At 43.3% G+C, this 18,423-nt stretch overlaps 2 protein-coding genes across 11 annotated transcripts in view; one reads left to right on the top strand and one right to left on the bottom strand.

Annotated features, from left to right (window-relative positions):
• fnbp1b (formin binding protein 1b) overlaps positions 1 to 12,708 on the bottom strand; it is a gene marked incomplete at its 3' end in the record, with an annotated part of 128,583 nt that extends 115,875 nt beyond the window's left edge. For 7 of the 10 annotated variants that reach the window (XR_013791889.1, XM_079524169.1, XM_079524167.1 and 4 more), the window contains exon 1: positions 12,366 to 12,707. Coding sequence is in view for 8 of the 10 variants with exons in the window: in XM_079524169.1 (XP_079380295.1) it covers positions 12,366 to 12,389 (24 nt within the window). Of the gene's footprint in view, positions 1 to 12,365 lie in introns of all 10 variants that reach the window. The other 3 variants (XR_013791888.1, XM_079524163.1, XM_079524170.1) reach the window with 1 other exon arrangement.
• Positions 12,709 to 14,090: 1,382 nt separating this feature from the next.
• Positions 14,091 to 14,825, top strand: LOC306939342 (ubiquitin domain-containing protein 1-like; the record flags this gene model as incomplete). Its single annotated transcript, XM_079523927.1, has 1 exon — positions 14,091 to 14,825. One exon carries the CDS (start codon positions 14,091 to 14,093, stop codon positions 14,823 to 14,825), a length of 735 nt encoding a protein of 244 aa, XP_079380053.1.
• Positions 14,826 to 18,423: the final 3,598 nt, after the last annotated feature.

Genomic DNA, 18,423 nt, shown 5'->3' with positions numbered 1-18,423 from the left:
GTTTGCATCTGCCGTTTCCTCTGCGGGTATAACGTTGACAGCTTCTCTCCAAGCAAACTGCCAACAAGACACTGCTGGGCCTGGATCTCTCCCACGAGACCAATCAGCGGTCCTCTTTCATTTCGAAAAGTAAACACTCCACTTCAAACAGTCAAAAACGTGCCGCCGTCGCTGAGATTAAAAAGGTTTGATGGTGCAGAATAGATAGATGGGCATGCTGCTCGTAACTGAGTTGGGGATTAAAAACACTTCTGGGGTCATTTTAACCCATTTAGACCCGAGGACGTGTCTGTGTCGCCTTATAGCTTTTTTAAAAAAAACACTTTAAAACCGCTTAAACTTTAGCTGTTGAAAAAGAGCAGATCTACAAGCTCATGGCGCGGCACCGAGTGCAGCGATACGAGCTTGTAGATCTGCTGTTTTTGAAAAAACATGAAAACGTGTGCAAATCTTTGAATAAAGATGAGTTAATAGCACAGGCAGACCCTTTACATACTTGAGCATGTCTGAAATAAGTGTCAGGGCTGAAATCGACATGTAAATATGAAATAAATAAACATGTAGCTAGGTGTAATGTTAGAGACCACAGAAGTGAACCTTTCAAGCCTGTTTTCTCAACTCGCTGTTTTCTGCAAGACATTACTCTATAAGCCATATCTCCAAAACTGGTGGGTCAAACTGAACAACCAATATGTCAATTTGAAGCTATGATTCCCTGCTTTCATGACGACATGAAAAAACGAAAATTAAAAAAAATCCAATGGCAGGTCACATATTATATACAGTACAGTAGGATGGGGTGTTTCTGATCAAACAAAATATCAAAATCAAATTTATAGTGACTCAAGCAACGTAAAGGTTGTCTGGGGTGCACCAAAAGGCCAGAGTAGACGTGAAAGTGACCCCAGAAGTGATTTCAGGTGATCCAGAACGGATAAATTAAGCATTTACACCCAAAGGACGTTAATGAGTATCTGTATTAATATTAACAGACTAGCATGATGAGCAGGCCTTGCTTCTTTCATAACAACTCATTTTGTAATCACAAAGGGAAATCTATGACATTTGTACAGTATCTTATTATGTGGCAATTGGTTCTCGCTAGACCAAGTAAAAGAGGAATCAAATTGTACGGGTAGGCTTATGAGTTTGGGGGGAATATGGAAGTTAAAAGGTAGAAATATGGAACTGGGAGACATTTCAGATTTTCAGTCGGCCAGGTGAAGTGAAATCACAAAACAGGAACATCTAAGTTATACAGTAAAATACATGATTACCGCTAACTTAAGCTCAGTTTTATTCTTTGCCGTAAAAAGGTGTCAAGAGAAAATATCAAAAATAGTGTTGCATCGTGAGTGAGCAGAAGTAATTAAGCTTCTGCTATCTCTAAAGATTTGAGGAAATAATGTTGTATGTGTGTGTGTGTGTGTGTGTGTGTGTGTGTGTGTGTGTGTGTGTGTGTGTGTGTGTGTGTGTGTGTCATGACAGTGACATTGTGTCACCAGATTTAAAGTTGTTATTTAACCCTGTTAAACTCTGTAACAAACTCTCTGCTGTTGAATTAGTGTTGTGTGCATGATGTGAGCTTTGAGCCTTTGAACATCCCAGAGCGTTACAATGAACAGGTTGGACTCAATGTGTCTTTCAGCAACTGAGACGTGTTTCTAGAACTGATGCAATCATTAGGACATTTCCTTTGCTGAGAAAGAAAAGAGAGAGAAATGTAGACAGACGTCTCATCGAGGCAAATTACCACCGCTGAAGTGCCCTTGAGCAAGGCATTGAACCCCTACCATGAAATGTTCTATGAGCAGGGTCTGGCTGTAAACAAGCATCTCGAGCTTAGTCCATTCACCCTGGGTAAACAAAGAACTTTGCTTTTGCTTTGCTTTGCAAAATAGGATAGCTAGCTATAGCCATCTCATACAATAACCTCCAAGTAAGATGTGTGTGCGTGCGTTTTCGTATGCAGTCAGTGCATGTGTGAGTAGCCTATACTAGGTAGGGCCCGCACACCATTCTTTTGGTAAAACATTACTTTATTGAATAAACGACAACGTTTCGATTTTAGTAGATCTTCGTCAGGTCAGTATACTGACCTTCCATGATTGCCTTATTGGCCCTGCACCCACTGTCGAGGCGCGTGTAAATAGGTATGCTCTGAAGTAGCCTATACTGTAACTACACCATAGGCCTTATATGTGCTTGTGTGTTCAAGAGCTACACTAGTCTTCAACCTGTTGTTTCTTTTGTCTGTTTGCCAGAGGATCACAATTTTTCTTTTTCTTTTTATATTGTTTTTGTCCAAAACAAGGAACTTGCAACTAACAAATGACAGTCATATCCAACAGCCTGTGTCACTGTGATTACAGGTATATTATATACAGTTAAAGAAGCCAGTGTTCCGGTGACGCGGATTCACATACAGTAACAGTGTTATAATAATGGCCAGTGTGTCACAGTCATGAAAACAGCTATGATGACACCTTTTCAAGGAGCAGAAGGGACACGTCCGATAGATTAGTGCCTTGGATATCTGAGTCAGTAATGAGTCAGAAACAGGAGGGGCGCCGCGGGGAAAAAAAGACTGCTGAAATGTCCGCATGCCTTTGAAGGTATAATGCCAAGTCTTGGGAAGATTAAGGCTTATCAACAACAGTGCTGTCCAGTGTCCTCTCCATGTCAGTCAGTTAAAATGAGAGATCTGTCTGTCTGCATAGGCTACTATAAAACTAATATCACTTCCTTGTGGGTTTCCTCTGTATGCTTCTCATACAGTAGGGCATGTTATCGACAATAAGTAATGTTCAATATTTTCGCCATAAACTATTAAACTTGTTATTGCCATTGTGATTGTGAGCTTTCCACGTTTCATTTCATTCACTGTACTCCAACGTCATGCTTTTAGCACAGCACCAGAATAGATGATTAGAGAAATCAGCGATTTATTTTTCTTCTAAAAAAAGAAGAAAAGGCATTGAAAAAGGCATGAACATTGTACTATTGGTCACTCAATATTGCGATTTATACTGATTGCTACGCCAGTGACTCCTGGATAATTGATTTATTTATACACTCTTTCAGTGACCGGTGACTTCTCCACCTCTCTCTGTATATAATGTATGTTTGCCACTTAAATCAATGGACCCATTCATCGTGGTTTCGCCCTCTTGGGGTCAAAGAAACGATGTAAAGGGAACATTTGGGGTGTTGTAGCATAAATAACACTGAGAGCCAGCAGGTGGCCAGCGATTGATTTGTGTATGTATGTAAACAAGAGGAGCGAGGCTCCCCCCCCCCGTACCGTATACGTCCCACCCCATGCCAGGACTCAGCCGCCACTGACCCCCCTGACACAGACACTGGGCAGAAGGGAAACAAGCCGGCTCGGGTTTCAGTCAGTCCTGGAAGTGCCCTGAATGTCAAGTGAGCAGCAGGGCACCAGACTGGACCCCCCGGGGGCTTCTGGGACCAGGCTGGACCCCTATAGGGGGGGGAGGGGGGAGCTTCTTTATGACAGGCAGGAGAAAGGACTTTCTCCTTTAGAAAGGGTCAAGCCTGCAGGGCAGCCTGCAACAGGCTACATACAATCTGGCAGTCAAGAGTCTCCAAAGCTACCAAGATTTCCTTTTTTTTTTAGACTAAAAAAAAGCCTGTGTTTAAAGTATCCTGTGGTTCTGAAATGAATTTTAGAAATGTGTCGATGGCTACATACCGTATGGAGGAGACATGGCACCAGATTCCACTATACAGTCCCCCAAAGATGTGCTGTTTTTGCTGGACATTGCCACAGAGATAACACCTTATCACCTTATGTCCTTATCCATGTCCCAAGTAGAGGAAGAAGTCCATTTACTATCTACGATAGATGCTATTGAGACACTGGCCTCTCCAAGTGAAACATCTGGCTGAAGTAATGGCAGTTAACCCATTTAGGCCTGACCTCAACATTTTAAATTCTTCTAAATCCTCCAGTTTTCTGAAATAAATATTTTCACGTTTTTTCAAAAATAGCAGACCTACAAGCTCGTGGCGCGCTATGAGCTTGTAGATCTGCTATTTTTCAATAGCTAAATTATAACATAATGTTTAAAACACCAAAAGGGGTTCTCGCCCAAAATGGGTTAAACCAGAGTGGCGTGTCAGATTGACTTTTATATCAACTGCGGTCAACGGATGATGATGATGATGATGATGATGATAGATGGGCCTTTGTGACTTGACTGGATCCTAGGGGCTTCTGGGACGAGGCACGGGCGTGAAGCCACAACATCGAAAACCACGTTGCAAAATCCGGAGTGTTCATTTAACTCTGAGAGTGTACAAAATGCATCCAACTGGATCCGTTACAAATGGATACATTAACAGTAAAGGTCACTGCACACAGCTGCGTTTTTCGGATTTTTAGCAGTGTTTTCCCGCCGGTTTTCCAAAAGAAACTCGTCCAGTCTGCAAGGACCTTGATGATTTTACCGGTCAGCCAGGACAGCAGGTTGATGCGTGGGCTTTGCATGCGGCTCAGACAAACCTGGCAGGAACTTAGCTCTCATATCACAACCGTCAATGAATCAATACAATTCTTAACCAGCGCAAACCCATGAGGTTTTGATTTAACTTGTGCAGTAACAAGCCTGTCTGTGTCCCTGGGCCTGCATGTGTCTAATGTCTGGAGGTTCACTATAAGTGGACAAGAGAGAGAGAGAGCAAAAAGTGATGTTTTTATTTCGCCACTTTACAGTATATCCTATACTTAGTGTCCTGGACCACTCAAGGGGTCCACACTAGGCCCCCCTCCAGTTTTGTCTCAACACTGAAAATGGGTGCATGCGTTGGTTAGAAATAGACATACTAACAGACCGACAGGCATTAGACCGACAACACTGTCGACAACAACTAACCCGTGGCCGGTTAAAAATAATTGTACATTTATATAGCGCCTTTATGCAAGGCTCTTTACACACATTACATTCACCCATTTACACACGATGGCAGAGGAAACCAACCTGCTCATTTGGAGCAATTAGGGGTTCAGTGTCTTGCTCAAGTACGTACACTTCGACACTCCAACTCTGGAGGAGCCCGGGATCGAACTGGGAACCTTCCGCTTCCCAAGCGGCCACTGCTGCCCCTGAGCCACTGCCCCTGGTTACAACTAACCTGTGACTCCCGACATGTGTGGCAGGTAAAAACTAACCTGTGGCTCCCAACATGCGTGGCAGGTTAAAACTAACCTGTGGCTTCCCTGCGAGGTTAGGGTTAGGTTAGTAGGGTGTCAGACTAATGCCTGTCGGACCAAACACATGCACCCACTGAAAATAGCCAATCTACAAGCTCACAATGCGGCGCAACGCGGCATGTAGAAAGAATGTTAACAATGTTCGCCTCACAATAGGGACGATGTGCTTCAAGTGGTTCGCACGTAGCCTTTCCAATCAAGTCACCCTTTGCTCATCACTTGCATGTACTGTACATTGGAGGGCCAACAGAAGATTACAAGAGCAACCGTAGCATTCCTCGCTCCTGTTGCCACCGCGTCGCTGTCAGACAAATACTAGTTCCAGGCCTATATAGTGTCACACTGTCACCAATCTGAGAACCCATCGTCAAATAATAAAGGAAAAACAGTGCCCTCTTTTCCTTGAATTTGATGTGAGTCAACAGACTGTCTTGAGAGACTACACTGTCACAGATAAAATAAAGACGCTTTGGTGGTATAGTGTCGCCCTGGCGAGGCTAATGCCGATGACATGTGGTGCACAAACTCACCTTCAGCTGCTGCTCTTTGACTAGAAACTCAACCTTGTCCATTTTGGCTCATCGGTGTGGATGAAATGTTACTGCGTCTGCCTAGACCGGCTATGTCTCAGTGTGAGAATGACAAAGAACGCACTGTACATACAGTCGTACACGCGCAAAATCACTTGAAAGAAGTGAAACATTTGATTTGTGCGTGCGTGCGTGCGTGCGTGCGTGCGTGCGTGCGTGCGTGCGTGCGTGCGTGCGTGCGTGCGTGTGTGTGTGTGTGTGCGTAAAGATGAACCGGTGACTGTGCGTGAAACATAACATCAGGGGACACGGTTCACTTAATGTCCCGTTTCCCTTTTTAGGTATAAAGGTGTATATTGTTCCCACCAAGTACAGTCCCCTGGGGGACTCCGGTCAAGAACTATATATAGGGTTCAAGTTGTTCATTCCCAAAGATCTTTGTCAAACATTGTGTAGGTTTGAATTGGTGTCATTTAAGCAACAGCTAATTTAGCCAAAGTTATACTTGGCCTCTAGAGAGATTAGCTTCCATGAGTCTTTTCAGGTCCAGTTCTTTATTATCTTTTATTTATCTGTTTACTATGTTCCACTGAGAAACAATCACATGTTTTAGTACAATCGACTTCCTTCTTCAGTGACTGCATTGGTACAGCTAGTCCATAGCCAATGAAAGAGTTGCATCATCTCTGTTCACGCCATCAGCCCAGTTATTTTACAGCAATGACACATCATGTGATTGAAGAATATTCATATTAATATATATTTTTTTATATTGCCAAAACCAGTTTACAGTTGATTTGGAATGTTTTGGTGATCAGAGATAATTTTACCAGAACGTGGAACTAACACTTGCCATTGGACAACGGATAGTAAACACCACTGTAATAGTTTCAAACATTACAGTACAGTTTCCAACATTACCATGTTGTTCCAAACACTACTGTACAAAGTGTACAGTTAGAAACACTGCATAGTTCCAAACACAAGTGTGTACTAGTTCCAAAAACTACAGTACAGTTCCAAACACTAGTGTGTAGTTACAAACACGACTACTGTATAGTTCTATAGAGCGTCGCAGTCCCGCCTCTTACCCTGGACCAGGAAATTAAACCCAATGCATTATTCTCATAGACATTTCTTAAAGTATTTATTTAAAGACGGTTACGCCGCGGACAAAGCCAACTCGAGTCGTGACAACTCATGACAACACAAACAATATTTTGGACCAAACAAATAATTACAAAGAAGAAAAAAACGGCAGGTTACAACACTTTTTTTGTTGTTTTTCTTCTTTGTAATTATTTGTTTGGTCCAAAATATTGTTTGTGTTGTCATGAGTTGTCACGACTCGAGTTGGCTTTGTCCGCGGCGTAACCGTCTTTAAATAAATACTCAAATGTCTATGAGAATAATGCATTGGGTTTCATTTCCTGGTCCAGGGTAGGAGGCGGGACTGCGACGCTCTATAGTGTCTGTGTAGTTACAAACACGACTACTGTATAGTAGTGTCTGTGTAGTTACAAACAATCGCTAGTGCATATTGCCAAATATTACTGTACACTGTGTACAGCAGTTACACAAACACTTACACTTTACCTACTTTAACCCATTTAGACCTGAGGTCGCTTCTACAAAAACCTATGTTTCTATATATCAGTTATCATCAGTATCATATCATCAGTATATCAAACTATTTCATATCAAGGACCCCCAGAATTGTATGTAATTGGCCGCCGACCCCCGTCTGAAAATATGTAGTTCCAGGGATCCCCCCAGAAGCAATGATTTGAGTTAAAAACGTTCGCTCTTGCGCTTTGAAGATATTCAAAGGTTTGCGCCACATTTTCACGATTTTTCAAAAATAGCAGACCTACAAGCTCGTAGCGCGGCACTCGGTGCCTCGCTATGAGCTTGTAGATCTGCTATTTTTCAATAGCTAAAGTATAACATAATGCCCAGAATAGGTTAAACGTTGCATCCTGGGTGATAGTGAAGAACACACGATACACGCACCGCCACGTGACCTGTAGTGTTTCTGACCCCTCATCAACGCAACTCTTTCTATCTCTGGTACAGTCCATATAGAAAGGGCGTACGTTCATGGCGATGTCTGTATGCAGAGGCTATACTTACTATTTGGTCAAATGTTTTGTGGAAAAAAGAGATGTTAAATAAGAAGGCAGTATCTATCTATACATTCACCACGTCTCTGTACGTGTGTATCAGTGTATGTACATCTGTAATCCTAAATTAGATTTATTGATCACACCTGATCAACCCTAGATCTCCACATATGGAGCTGGCCTGTTCTGACATCACAATGATGTTCTGACATCTGCATAGACTCCACATTTGGGCATGCCTGACAAATAACTCCATATATGGGCATAAAAGGGACACGGACATAATAACTGGGTGGCCTGGGGCATTCATTTCCAACTTGCATCGTTCCAAGTAGGACAGTGCCCAACGGGCGCCGCTGTAGTCAATTAAAGTGGACTATGAAATGGAAAACAGAGAGCAATATCACAGGATGACTTGCAATGAAGTTCATCAAAGGTTGAGAACCTCATTTCCAAGAATATCACATACTTTCCTCTTCTCGGCAAAGACGATGACTTCATTCATAATTTAACTTCTGCACTGCTGATCCTGGCAAAAACAGACAATCTAAATTAAAAGCTTGCAACGTGGTGGACTCGCAACGTGTATGCTTGTCAATCGGCTATTTTTGGTGTGAAACGCCATAGCCTATATAGGCAATACATTAAGCCTTAGTGCTGTGTGCCTGGTGGCCACAATAGGCTACCCTGTTCTTGCTCAGAAGAAGGTATATGAGAATGCTATACAACCGCCACTTTGATATAATTACTTTTCTGTTTTTCCCATTGAGTAAACAAGATGTTTACATTCTCAAACTGTGACCACCGGCACAGAAATGTCCCCGGTGTCCCTTTAACTGCAGTATATGCAAAAATGGACCCCAATGGGAAGTATAGGGTTCCTGTGTTGAACTTCTCCGAATTAAACTGTATATGGATGGAATACAGCTCGATTACAGCTTGGTGTCCAGAACATAAGATTAAAGCAACAAGTGTCTGGATTCCATTCGGCCAATCTGGGGAGAAGGGGAGCATCTGGTTGCAATACGTTATTTTCTGCAAGAGCGCCGTCTGTTTCAAAAGGCTGCACAAGCTCGTCAGAGGCCAAGCGCTCAAGGCCTATAAAACACTCTCAGGTAGGCCTAGTACGTTTGTACCGAGCACTCAGGGCCTATAAAACACTCTCAGGTAGGCCTAACGATTGTACCATAGCCTGATTCATAATCATAAGAAAGAAAACACCGACAATCTGATCAACTGTACAAATAAATAAATAGTTATAGACTTAAAGCACTTAAAGCCTATGCTGTGCAAACGTCAAACGTTATTGACCAGAGTCCCCCAGGATTCTATACACGACTGCAGCATGTCAGTAAGCTTGTAGATTGGCTATTTCTGCAAAAAAGTTCACCCCAGAATAGCAACGCTAGGGTTCATGTGGTTAACCATCTCCAGACGACCAGACCCGACTCTTCCTTTGACTGATGAAGCTGAAGAAAGGACAGGGGGGAATCAACACTGCACATGGAAAAGTGTTCCAGATGAACTCCTATGTAGACAAAGTGTCCCACAGATATAGGCAAGCCACTTTCAACCCCGCTGTCCCGACATTATAGGCAAACATTTTCCAAAATAAAATGTATAATGGCCATGCCTAGCAAAAAATAACAGGTCTACAAGCTCGCATTGTGTCGCATAGTCGACAATGTTTTGAGCATGCAGATCGGCTGCCTATTTTCACTACTAGTCAATGCCAGTCATAATACACGTACTGTATATGGCTTAAGTGGTTAAGAAGAAGTGAAGCTGATTGATTGGTACGTGTTGTCAGATCTAGCAGGTCTGGCGTAATAAACGGCAGGCTCTTCTTAGAGTTGTTCTGATAAAGGCCGCTATCTGGTAGTGGTTATAGGTAGTTAAAAAGTAAAAGTAGAAATACCACCATTTAAAACTATTATTCCACGTAAAATTCAAAATTGTACTTTACAGTACAAAAGGTATTGGCATCAAAACATACTTATAGTACCAACGCCGATACTCTTGTACTTTTGTACTCAAATGCATGTCGCATTTACATATTAAATTGACTACTTCTATGTTGCAGTATTGATACTTTTCCTCAAAACATTTGAGTACTTTTTGAGTGGTGCAAACCACTCCAACAACTGGCTTTGTACCCGTGCACCCGTGTTGGTTCGTACCAAAAAAACGAGCATGGTTGCTATGGTTAGCAACCAAAAAAACGAGCACGGTTGCTATGGTTAGTATGTGACGTCACTGACATCTGTACTTATGACACAGATGCTTTCCTGGTTCTAATGTACAGTAACTATAACAATAAATGTGTAGTTGCACCACTCAGTTCACACGGGTGTGATTTTTTCTCCACCACTGGTGACATCATAGCATTGGAATGTATTATTGTAAGGTGCATGTGTAAGGGCTACAATTTAGCATTCTCTTCTTCCTGTTTTTGGTGGGTAAAGCGATGGACTCATGTTTGTTAGTGTCATGTAGCAGACAGCTGTCTGAATCATGATCATTTGGCCATGTAATGGTATACTAAAGAACCACATGAAAAGGTTGTAGTTGTTGGAGACAGAAAGAGTGCAGCAAATACCCTCGAGGATAAATATCATGACGCCCAAGTTAAACCTCTACTGAATCCTCGTCTAATATCAGCCCATGTTCTGAGGGTGATTGCATTCCTTATGTTGCAATCAACCACAACATCAACAGTTATTGCATCATTTACAAGAGTTCAGGATGCATGTCTTCCCGCACAAATTTCATTGTAATGCTTAATTTTTTTCCGGATGATGGCGTTGCTCACCACAAATAGAAGACCTCCAAGCTCACAACACATCATATCCACAATGCGTTGTGAGCTTGTAGGTCAACTATTTGCAATGACGACGTAGGAATTTGCCTCTAGTCAAAGAGGTTTTCTTTGACTAGAGGCAAACTTACAGGTGGCCCAATAGCATTGCATAGAATACTAAATTATGTCTGCCAAGCCGACAGCCTGGGAACTGCACAACTCACGCCCTGGCTATAGGCAACCCGGCCTGGTGGAGATATGCACCGTTTTCTATTTAGAAGGCATGTTATTATTATTTTTCAAAGTTGCAAAGAAGTAGCCTGCATTGCAATAGGTACTACAGTAGGTCAGGTGTTGTAAATTGCAGTGGTGTAACTGTAAATTAACTTATAGATCTCCTATTTTCAAAATATTTGTATACATTTTAAACATTTGTGAAACTTGTGAAATGGGACTTTGGACAACAATATGTACTTCTACTGTTGGTAGTGTAGCCTCTTGAGTTGTCTATTCAAGCACTTTTTTAATGACAATCTAAACAAAGGTACCCACGGCCCAATTCAATAGCCTTTCAATAATGTGTCTGTGGGCCAGCTAATATCAAGCCTCTCAGAGCTCACATGCAGAAACTCAGTCAGTGAAGGTTCGTCATGCACAGACAGTATATAACATTATATAAAATGTCATCGTAATGTGGCTCCGTAATATACGACAGTAGCCTACTTTTAGTAAGTATATTTTGACTTTTATTGTAAAGCATTTCTATGTGATCGCATATTAACTTTGATTTAAGTACAGTATGTGAGTAGCCAACTTCTTCATCACTGGTAAATTGTTTAAATTGTTAAATTGCCACCTGTGTCAATTGACATCACAAATACCAAAATGACACGAGAAATATAGCCTATAGAAATGTTACATCAAAGAACTCTTGCCTCCATGGCTGTCACTGACGTAACGTCACTCTCATTGTGAAGAAGCTGGCCGCAGTGTGCCAACATCTCCAAGAAGAAGCCAGCTGCACATCTGTGCCATAACAAACAATAACGTCATGGTGAAGCTCTCCTGCACATAATATCCTATCTGAGAGGGGGTGTGTGTAGCCTACTGTCTGTGCATGATGATGATGAAGGCTCATATTATCTTCTTGGCTACCATTTTGACTACTAACTAGACCACCAATAACGTGATTCTTTTTTACGATGTGTAGCCTAATAAGCAGTATAATTACGCCTCCTCCAGTCACAGAACATGGCTTAATAGCCCTATAATCTCTCATCATCACGCGTGAGAACCAAATAAAGCCTACGAGTAAAAATGCGACCGCGATTATTGCAGCATGCAGGCATGCTCCACACAGACAGACAGTGTCTCGGCATTCATGTCATGATTTAAAGCTTTCTAATCCCATAAAGAGTCAAACAAAAATGTAGGCATTGAAAGCTATAACCAAATAAATAAGACATACATTTCTCTCCACTCTCGGAGTTAAACAGTGTGTTGTGTATATATTAGCCCCCTGGGCAGCAGCAGACACAGCAGCAATGCATGCATTGTGATTTTGAGCCATTGCGACTGTGTGAGAGTCAGAGAGCCGTTACGTTCTAAAACGCGCCAGTCAGTGCAGATAAAAAAAAGCGGGTTTTAGAATAATGATAGTGCTCTTAAACACTCACCCATAGCTCTGTCCCCCAACTCATGGTTCCAAAGCGGTCTCACTCTCCTCCAGCCCCCGTAGTAAAGTAATCCACAGCTCCGATGGGTATAGGGGGGGCTTTTTTTTGGGGGGGGGGGGGCTTTTAATTATTTCAATAACCCACCGCGGCAGCTTTTGCTAGGCTATATGTGTCTAGCCTTTCAGAATATAGCTTCTATCTGGGGTTCCTATATATTCATATATATTAAAAGAACCTGTCTGTATCTTCTTTCTTTTTTTTACCTCCTCATTCTGTCTGATACAAGATGGCCAGTAGCTGCCTGCTGCATAATCTTCAAACGGTGGGGTAGTAGTGTATGCGCTGAGCGGGCACCCGCCTCCCCTAACCAAATGACAGCTGCTGCCTCTTTCTCTCTCTCTCTCTCTCTCTCTCTCTCCCTCCCTCTCTGCCTCTCTCTCTCTCTCTCTCTCATATCACGCTGCAACGGAACAGGGGCGCCCCGCAGGGGGGGGGGGTGCCCCCCCGCGGGTAGGTTGTGTTTACCAACACAAAGAAAGTGATGTTCTGGAACTCAGTGGTTGAAGGTTCCCTCTCAAACATCATTACGATGTTCCCATAAATTAGCCTAATCAAAAATATATTTTAGGGCTGTATAATAAAGCTAGTTCCTTTTATAGACATGATCCACAACAACGGGGTGGTCCCCTGCAATGTGAACAATGTGACTGTTGACTGGCTGGATTACATGGTGTTAATTCTGTGCTGCTGACTTAGTTATGAACTATCATCTCGTTTCAGAATGGTCAAAAATCATCATCATCATCAGTCCTGCTAACACAGAGTAATACTGTACAACAGTGCCATCTAGTGTTTTGATTTTCCTACTGCAGGATGCTTGTCCTGGTTATCTGAGGTACACAGTCAGTGTTGATATGTGGAGGCCAGCGGTATCTCTGAGACTGAGACTATACGACTGCTTATAATGTGACCAGATTTGACTGAGAGCCTGCCATCGCGCAAATTCCAGCTTTTCACCAGAGGAGAAAAATGGGTCGATAGCACAGGCAGACTCTTCACATACTAGAGCATGTCTGAAATAAGTGTCAGAGCTGAAATGGACATGTAAATATGAAATAAATGCTTAAACATGTAGCTATTGTAATGTTAGAGACCACAGAAGTGAACCTTTCAAGCCTGTTTTCACAACTCGCTGTTTTCTGCAAGACATTACTCTATAAGCCATATCTCCAAAACTGGTGGGTCAAACTGAACAACCAATTTGAAGCTATGATTCCCTGCTTTCATATGACATGAAAAAACGAAAATTCAAAATAATCCAATTGTAGTCCCTCAGTCAAATTTGGTCACATACGGTTTGGCGGGATGCTCGTGTCACTATACGAGTCAGCCATGCTCATATATGTAGTCTATGATGTCAGAACAGCAGCAGTAGTAACCAGTTCCGGAACAAAACGTGAAGGCCAGTCATGGAGCCTTGTGGAACTCCATATCCGGCAAGACTGACATCATGTTTGATGTCTACACTACACACAGTGTGAGGGTATAAGTCGGATCCTTCACATCTCGACACCCACTTACCCGGTCCTTCACACCAGAGTGAGGAATTCACAAGGCTGTTATTGAAGGTTCTAGTAGTGGCTCACGTTTTTTAATGTTGCACGGACGGAGAACAGGGGAACAAACAGCCAGCGAGACACTTTAAGAATATCCAGCTCTCTCGCCATGGGAGCATGTCTGGCCAGGATAGGATGGGCATACACACCGCTGGCCCACGGCTCGTCCAGGAACAACAGAGGGCGAGGCCTCCGGAAATGCGGATTTCGTAACAAGCCTCTGAAGAAGGAGCGCCCCAACGAGCGGGTCGTCACAATCCGTCCCAGCTGGAACGGCGACGAGCGGATGTCGGAGGCTCAGCTCGGGAGCAAGCGGGACGAGTTCTGGCACACGGCTCCGGCCTTCGAGGGCCGCCAGGAGATCTGGGACACTTTGAGGGCCGCCGCCTCGGCCCTGGAGGGCAACGACCTGGAACTGGCCCAGGCGATAGTGGACGGGGCCTGCATCACGCTGCCACACGGGACCCTGGCGGATTGCTACGACGAGCTGGGCAACCGCTACCAGATTCCCGGCTACTGCCTGGCTCCACCCGCCAACCTCATCCCAGAGCCGGGCGATAAGGACCAAAGCGACGGCCCCAAGCGCCCCGCCGTAGCACCCAAGAAGGAGTTTCAACTTAAGGTGCGTCTGTCGACGGCGAAGGACGTGCTTTTGAGCGCCAGCATGACGGACACCATCGGCGAGCTGAAGACGCAGCTCCAGGCACAAGAGGGCATCGCTGTGTCACACCAGCGCTGGTACTTCTTCGGGAAGCTGCTGACGGATGAAAGCCGCCTGCAGGACAGCAGGTTCCAGAAGGACTTCGTTATCCAGGTCATTATGGTGAACACGGGGGGCCTCTGAATTTATTGACCGGAAGAAAGGAAGAAACTCAAAAGTGTGCTGCTTGTTTAATTTACAATTTTCAATGCCACTATTATTGTGCACTCTGCCAATAGGCCAAGGAGGAATCGCCATAATTTCCCTCGCCCCACATGTAATGTTTTATATTTTCTTAAATATTTAACTTTCATTTTAGAATAGATGTTAATGTTCAGATCTGGCTGAAACCTTGCCCACATGGAGACACGCCCGGGGAAGTACAGTACAATACAATGTCTGCTAAAAGGATGAATCCAAGAAAGGACAACCTATTGGCTTGTTTCTATTGGGGGAAAATTACTGATTACTTTCATTAACATTACTGATGATTATTGATGTCAGAGACTGACCACATGAAGTCTGAGATCCACATGGGTAACTGATAGACCCCGTCTCATTTTTGTTTATTTCATCATTGACCATTATTGGTCATGTCTTTTTGTGACAACATTGATATTGACATGTTATGCATCCGATGTGTAACCTGACTCCGCCAGATGGGGCAGCAGAGAGTCCCCCATCCTGCTCCCATCTGGGAACTCTCAGGCAGACTTGATGCCCGGCCACAAAACGGCCTGGCCAATCAGCAGCAGCTAGAGGCGGGATAGCTGCTGCTGATTGGCCAGGCCGTTTTGTGGCCGGGCATCAAGTCTGCCTGAGAGTTCCCAGATGGGAGCAGGAGCGGGGAACCCAGTGTACTCTCTGCTGCCCCATCTGGCGGAGTCAGGTTATCCGATGTGTCCCCCTTTTTGAACACTTTCGACCAGTGTGGAAGAAGACAAGAAGTTATACTTAGGACTGAGGCCGATTCTAAAAAACGCCTTCTAAATACTGAACTACGTTTTCGGAATAATTTCAAATATTAATTCAAAAATGACAAAAACACCAAAAATGTTCCCGTCTTGAATGGGTAGCAAGTAAGTAAAAGTATAAATAGGCCTACCACAATCTAGAAATACACCGTTACAAGTAAAAAGTCTAGTAATCTAAATTTACTTGAGTAAAAGTACAAAGTATTGGCATCAAAATATACTTAAAGTACCAAAAGTAAAAGTACTCATTATGCAGAATGGCCCGTTTCACAAGGTCAGTATGTATGTCAATCTTTTTAAAGTGGCAGATCTACAAGCTCACAACGCATCGCATTGTGAGCTTAGAGACTGACCACAGAGTACCTGTACTAAAAGTAAAGGTACTCTTGTGTCTTTATACAAAATGTCCTATTTCAAATGTATACAAATATTTTTTAAATAGCAGTGCCTCGCATGATACATTGTGAGCTTGTAGATCGTCTATTTTCAAATGGCCGAAATGTATAATAGGGCTGATGTGATTCATGAGGGTAACAAGACAACTCACCCCTTTTGCCACTTTTGGTGAGTTGTCAGGCACCCCGAACGTCCGGACAACTCACCAGGGGTGAGATGTCTTCACTTTCGGGGGTGAGATGTCTTCACTTTCGGCCACTTTCGGGGTGAGTTGTCTTCACTTTCGGGGTGAGTTGTCTGACTGAATATGTAGCTGTTTCATACGTGAACACACATGAACGTGTGCAATGATAGTCAACGGCAGCGCGTTCATGTGTTTGGGCCCAAACCATCCCAGAATGCACTAGATGCAAGTGGATGGGAGGAGAACTCGGGTGCCGTCTCTATTCATATACTCTAAGGTTCAGATGCAGGGTATAATGTGTGACATGACATATATAGTATCACAATGAATGGTTATACTTTTAGCATAGCTTTGACTGTACTACCTACACGTATACTGTTAACAAACTTGTTAACAATAAATAAATAAATACAATCAATCAATCAATCAATCAATCAATACCTCATTAAAGGTCCCAACTTCAATATCTTTTCTCTTACCGGAAATGATGGACGTTTTAATCGTTGTTGTAGGAAGGAGTTTTCCATAGAGGACTCAGTTCTCCTTCTCTGGGCCATTGGTGAAGAAACACCCAAATCCTACAAAGTGACAAATTTGCATCCATTCAGATAGATGTTGGAATGTTGGATGTTGGAATTCAGTATGTATACGTAGTATATTTGTAGCTCGGGTATTTTTGAATCCCCAAAAGTAACAGTTTTGGGCATATGTGGCAGGGGGTGTGATCTAGGTGCTGTCAGTGAGTGGGGTGACAGGTCTGGCACTGGGTACATCCAGACTGACCAGACATAAGCGCCAAGCGGCGGTGGCTCAGGGGTAGAGTTGCCGGATGGCAACCGCAAGGTTGCCAGTTCGAACCCAGGCTCCCCCAGAGTTAGTGTCGAAGTGTCCTTGAGCAAGACACTGAACCCCTAATTGCTCCTGATGTGCTGGTTGGTGCCTTGCATGGTTTCCGCCGACATCGGTGTGGGTGAATGGGTGAATGTAAATGCACAATCTATGTAAAGCGCCTTGGATAAAGGCGCTATATAAATGCACCATTTACCATTTACCAAGAGGCGTCAAGAAAGCACCTAGACCAGGCATCTCTTCCGGGTTTTTAAACAGGTGGTGGATGTAAATGACGCTAGCGCGCGGCTTCAACTTGCAGCGTGGGAAAAAAGAAAAACGGAAACGCTTGGCCGACTACTAATAATTGACAACAGCCACCATGGAGTTCAGAGGAGCGTTCGCAAGGGTCTCACAGCACACGCGAGCGCAATATGACTCCACATTTTACAAAAACATTGCTAAGTATTATGCCTACGATACTAGCTGCATTCCTCACCGTTAATACACTAATACTACGATAGCCACTTGTGTGCCAGAGAGAGTGCTATATTTAATTACATTTAAAAAATAAAGTTTATATTGTTATCGTTGTTATAGCACACGCAAGCTCAAAATGACTCCACATCTTACACAAAAATTGTATTATGCTTACAATGATAGCTGCTTCCCTCACCGTTAATGAACTTGCATGATAGCCACTATGGAGTTCGGAGGAGCGTTCGCCAGGGTCTCACAGCACACACAAGCTCAAACTAACTCAACACAATTTAAACATAAATTGTATTATGCCTACGATGATAGATGCTTTCTATAGCTCTGGTCCTTTTCCGCCAGGCAAAGACCATGCAGAGCTAGATGCTTTTCTGCAAAAGGCAGGGTATGCACGTGACACTGACATCATCATCAAACCAGGAAGTTATGCAGGAAGGCCTACTGAGTGGCAAAAAATTACTTTCTGGCCTTGACAGCCCATTCATCCACACAGAAAAGTCATATCTGATTGCATTAAACAACGTTAAACAATGTTAAACTCACTTTGCATGTTGCTAAGATTTGCCACTCGATTTGCCACTCGATGTGCCATTCACTTTAAGCATGCGCATACCCTCTATTCATTTTCTCACTGTTAATGCACTTGCACAATTTAAATGTACAGTTATTATGAAACTCCACTATGTTATTGCACAACATTTCAATAGAACTGCTGTGATGCAATATACATCACTTCCCCTTTCCACTGCACGCACGCACACACACCTGGTGCCACCTGGACTCACTGTTTGAGTTCCATGCTACTGGACTTTTGTTAAGGTCACTCGGTGACTAGTTAATTTGTTTATGCTACAAAATGTACTCA

Source organism: Electrona antarctica (genome assembly GCF_951216825.1).
Source record: "Electrona antarctica genome assembly, chromosome: 16".
NCBI classification, from domain to species: domain Eukaryota; kingdom Metazoa; phylum Chordata; class Actinopteri; order Myctophiformes; family Myctophidae; genus Electrona; species Electrona antarctica.
The sequence above is the reverse complement of the archived record's forward strand: the minus strand, read 5'-3'. Positions and strand labels throughout refer to the sequence as shown.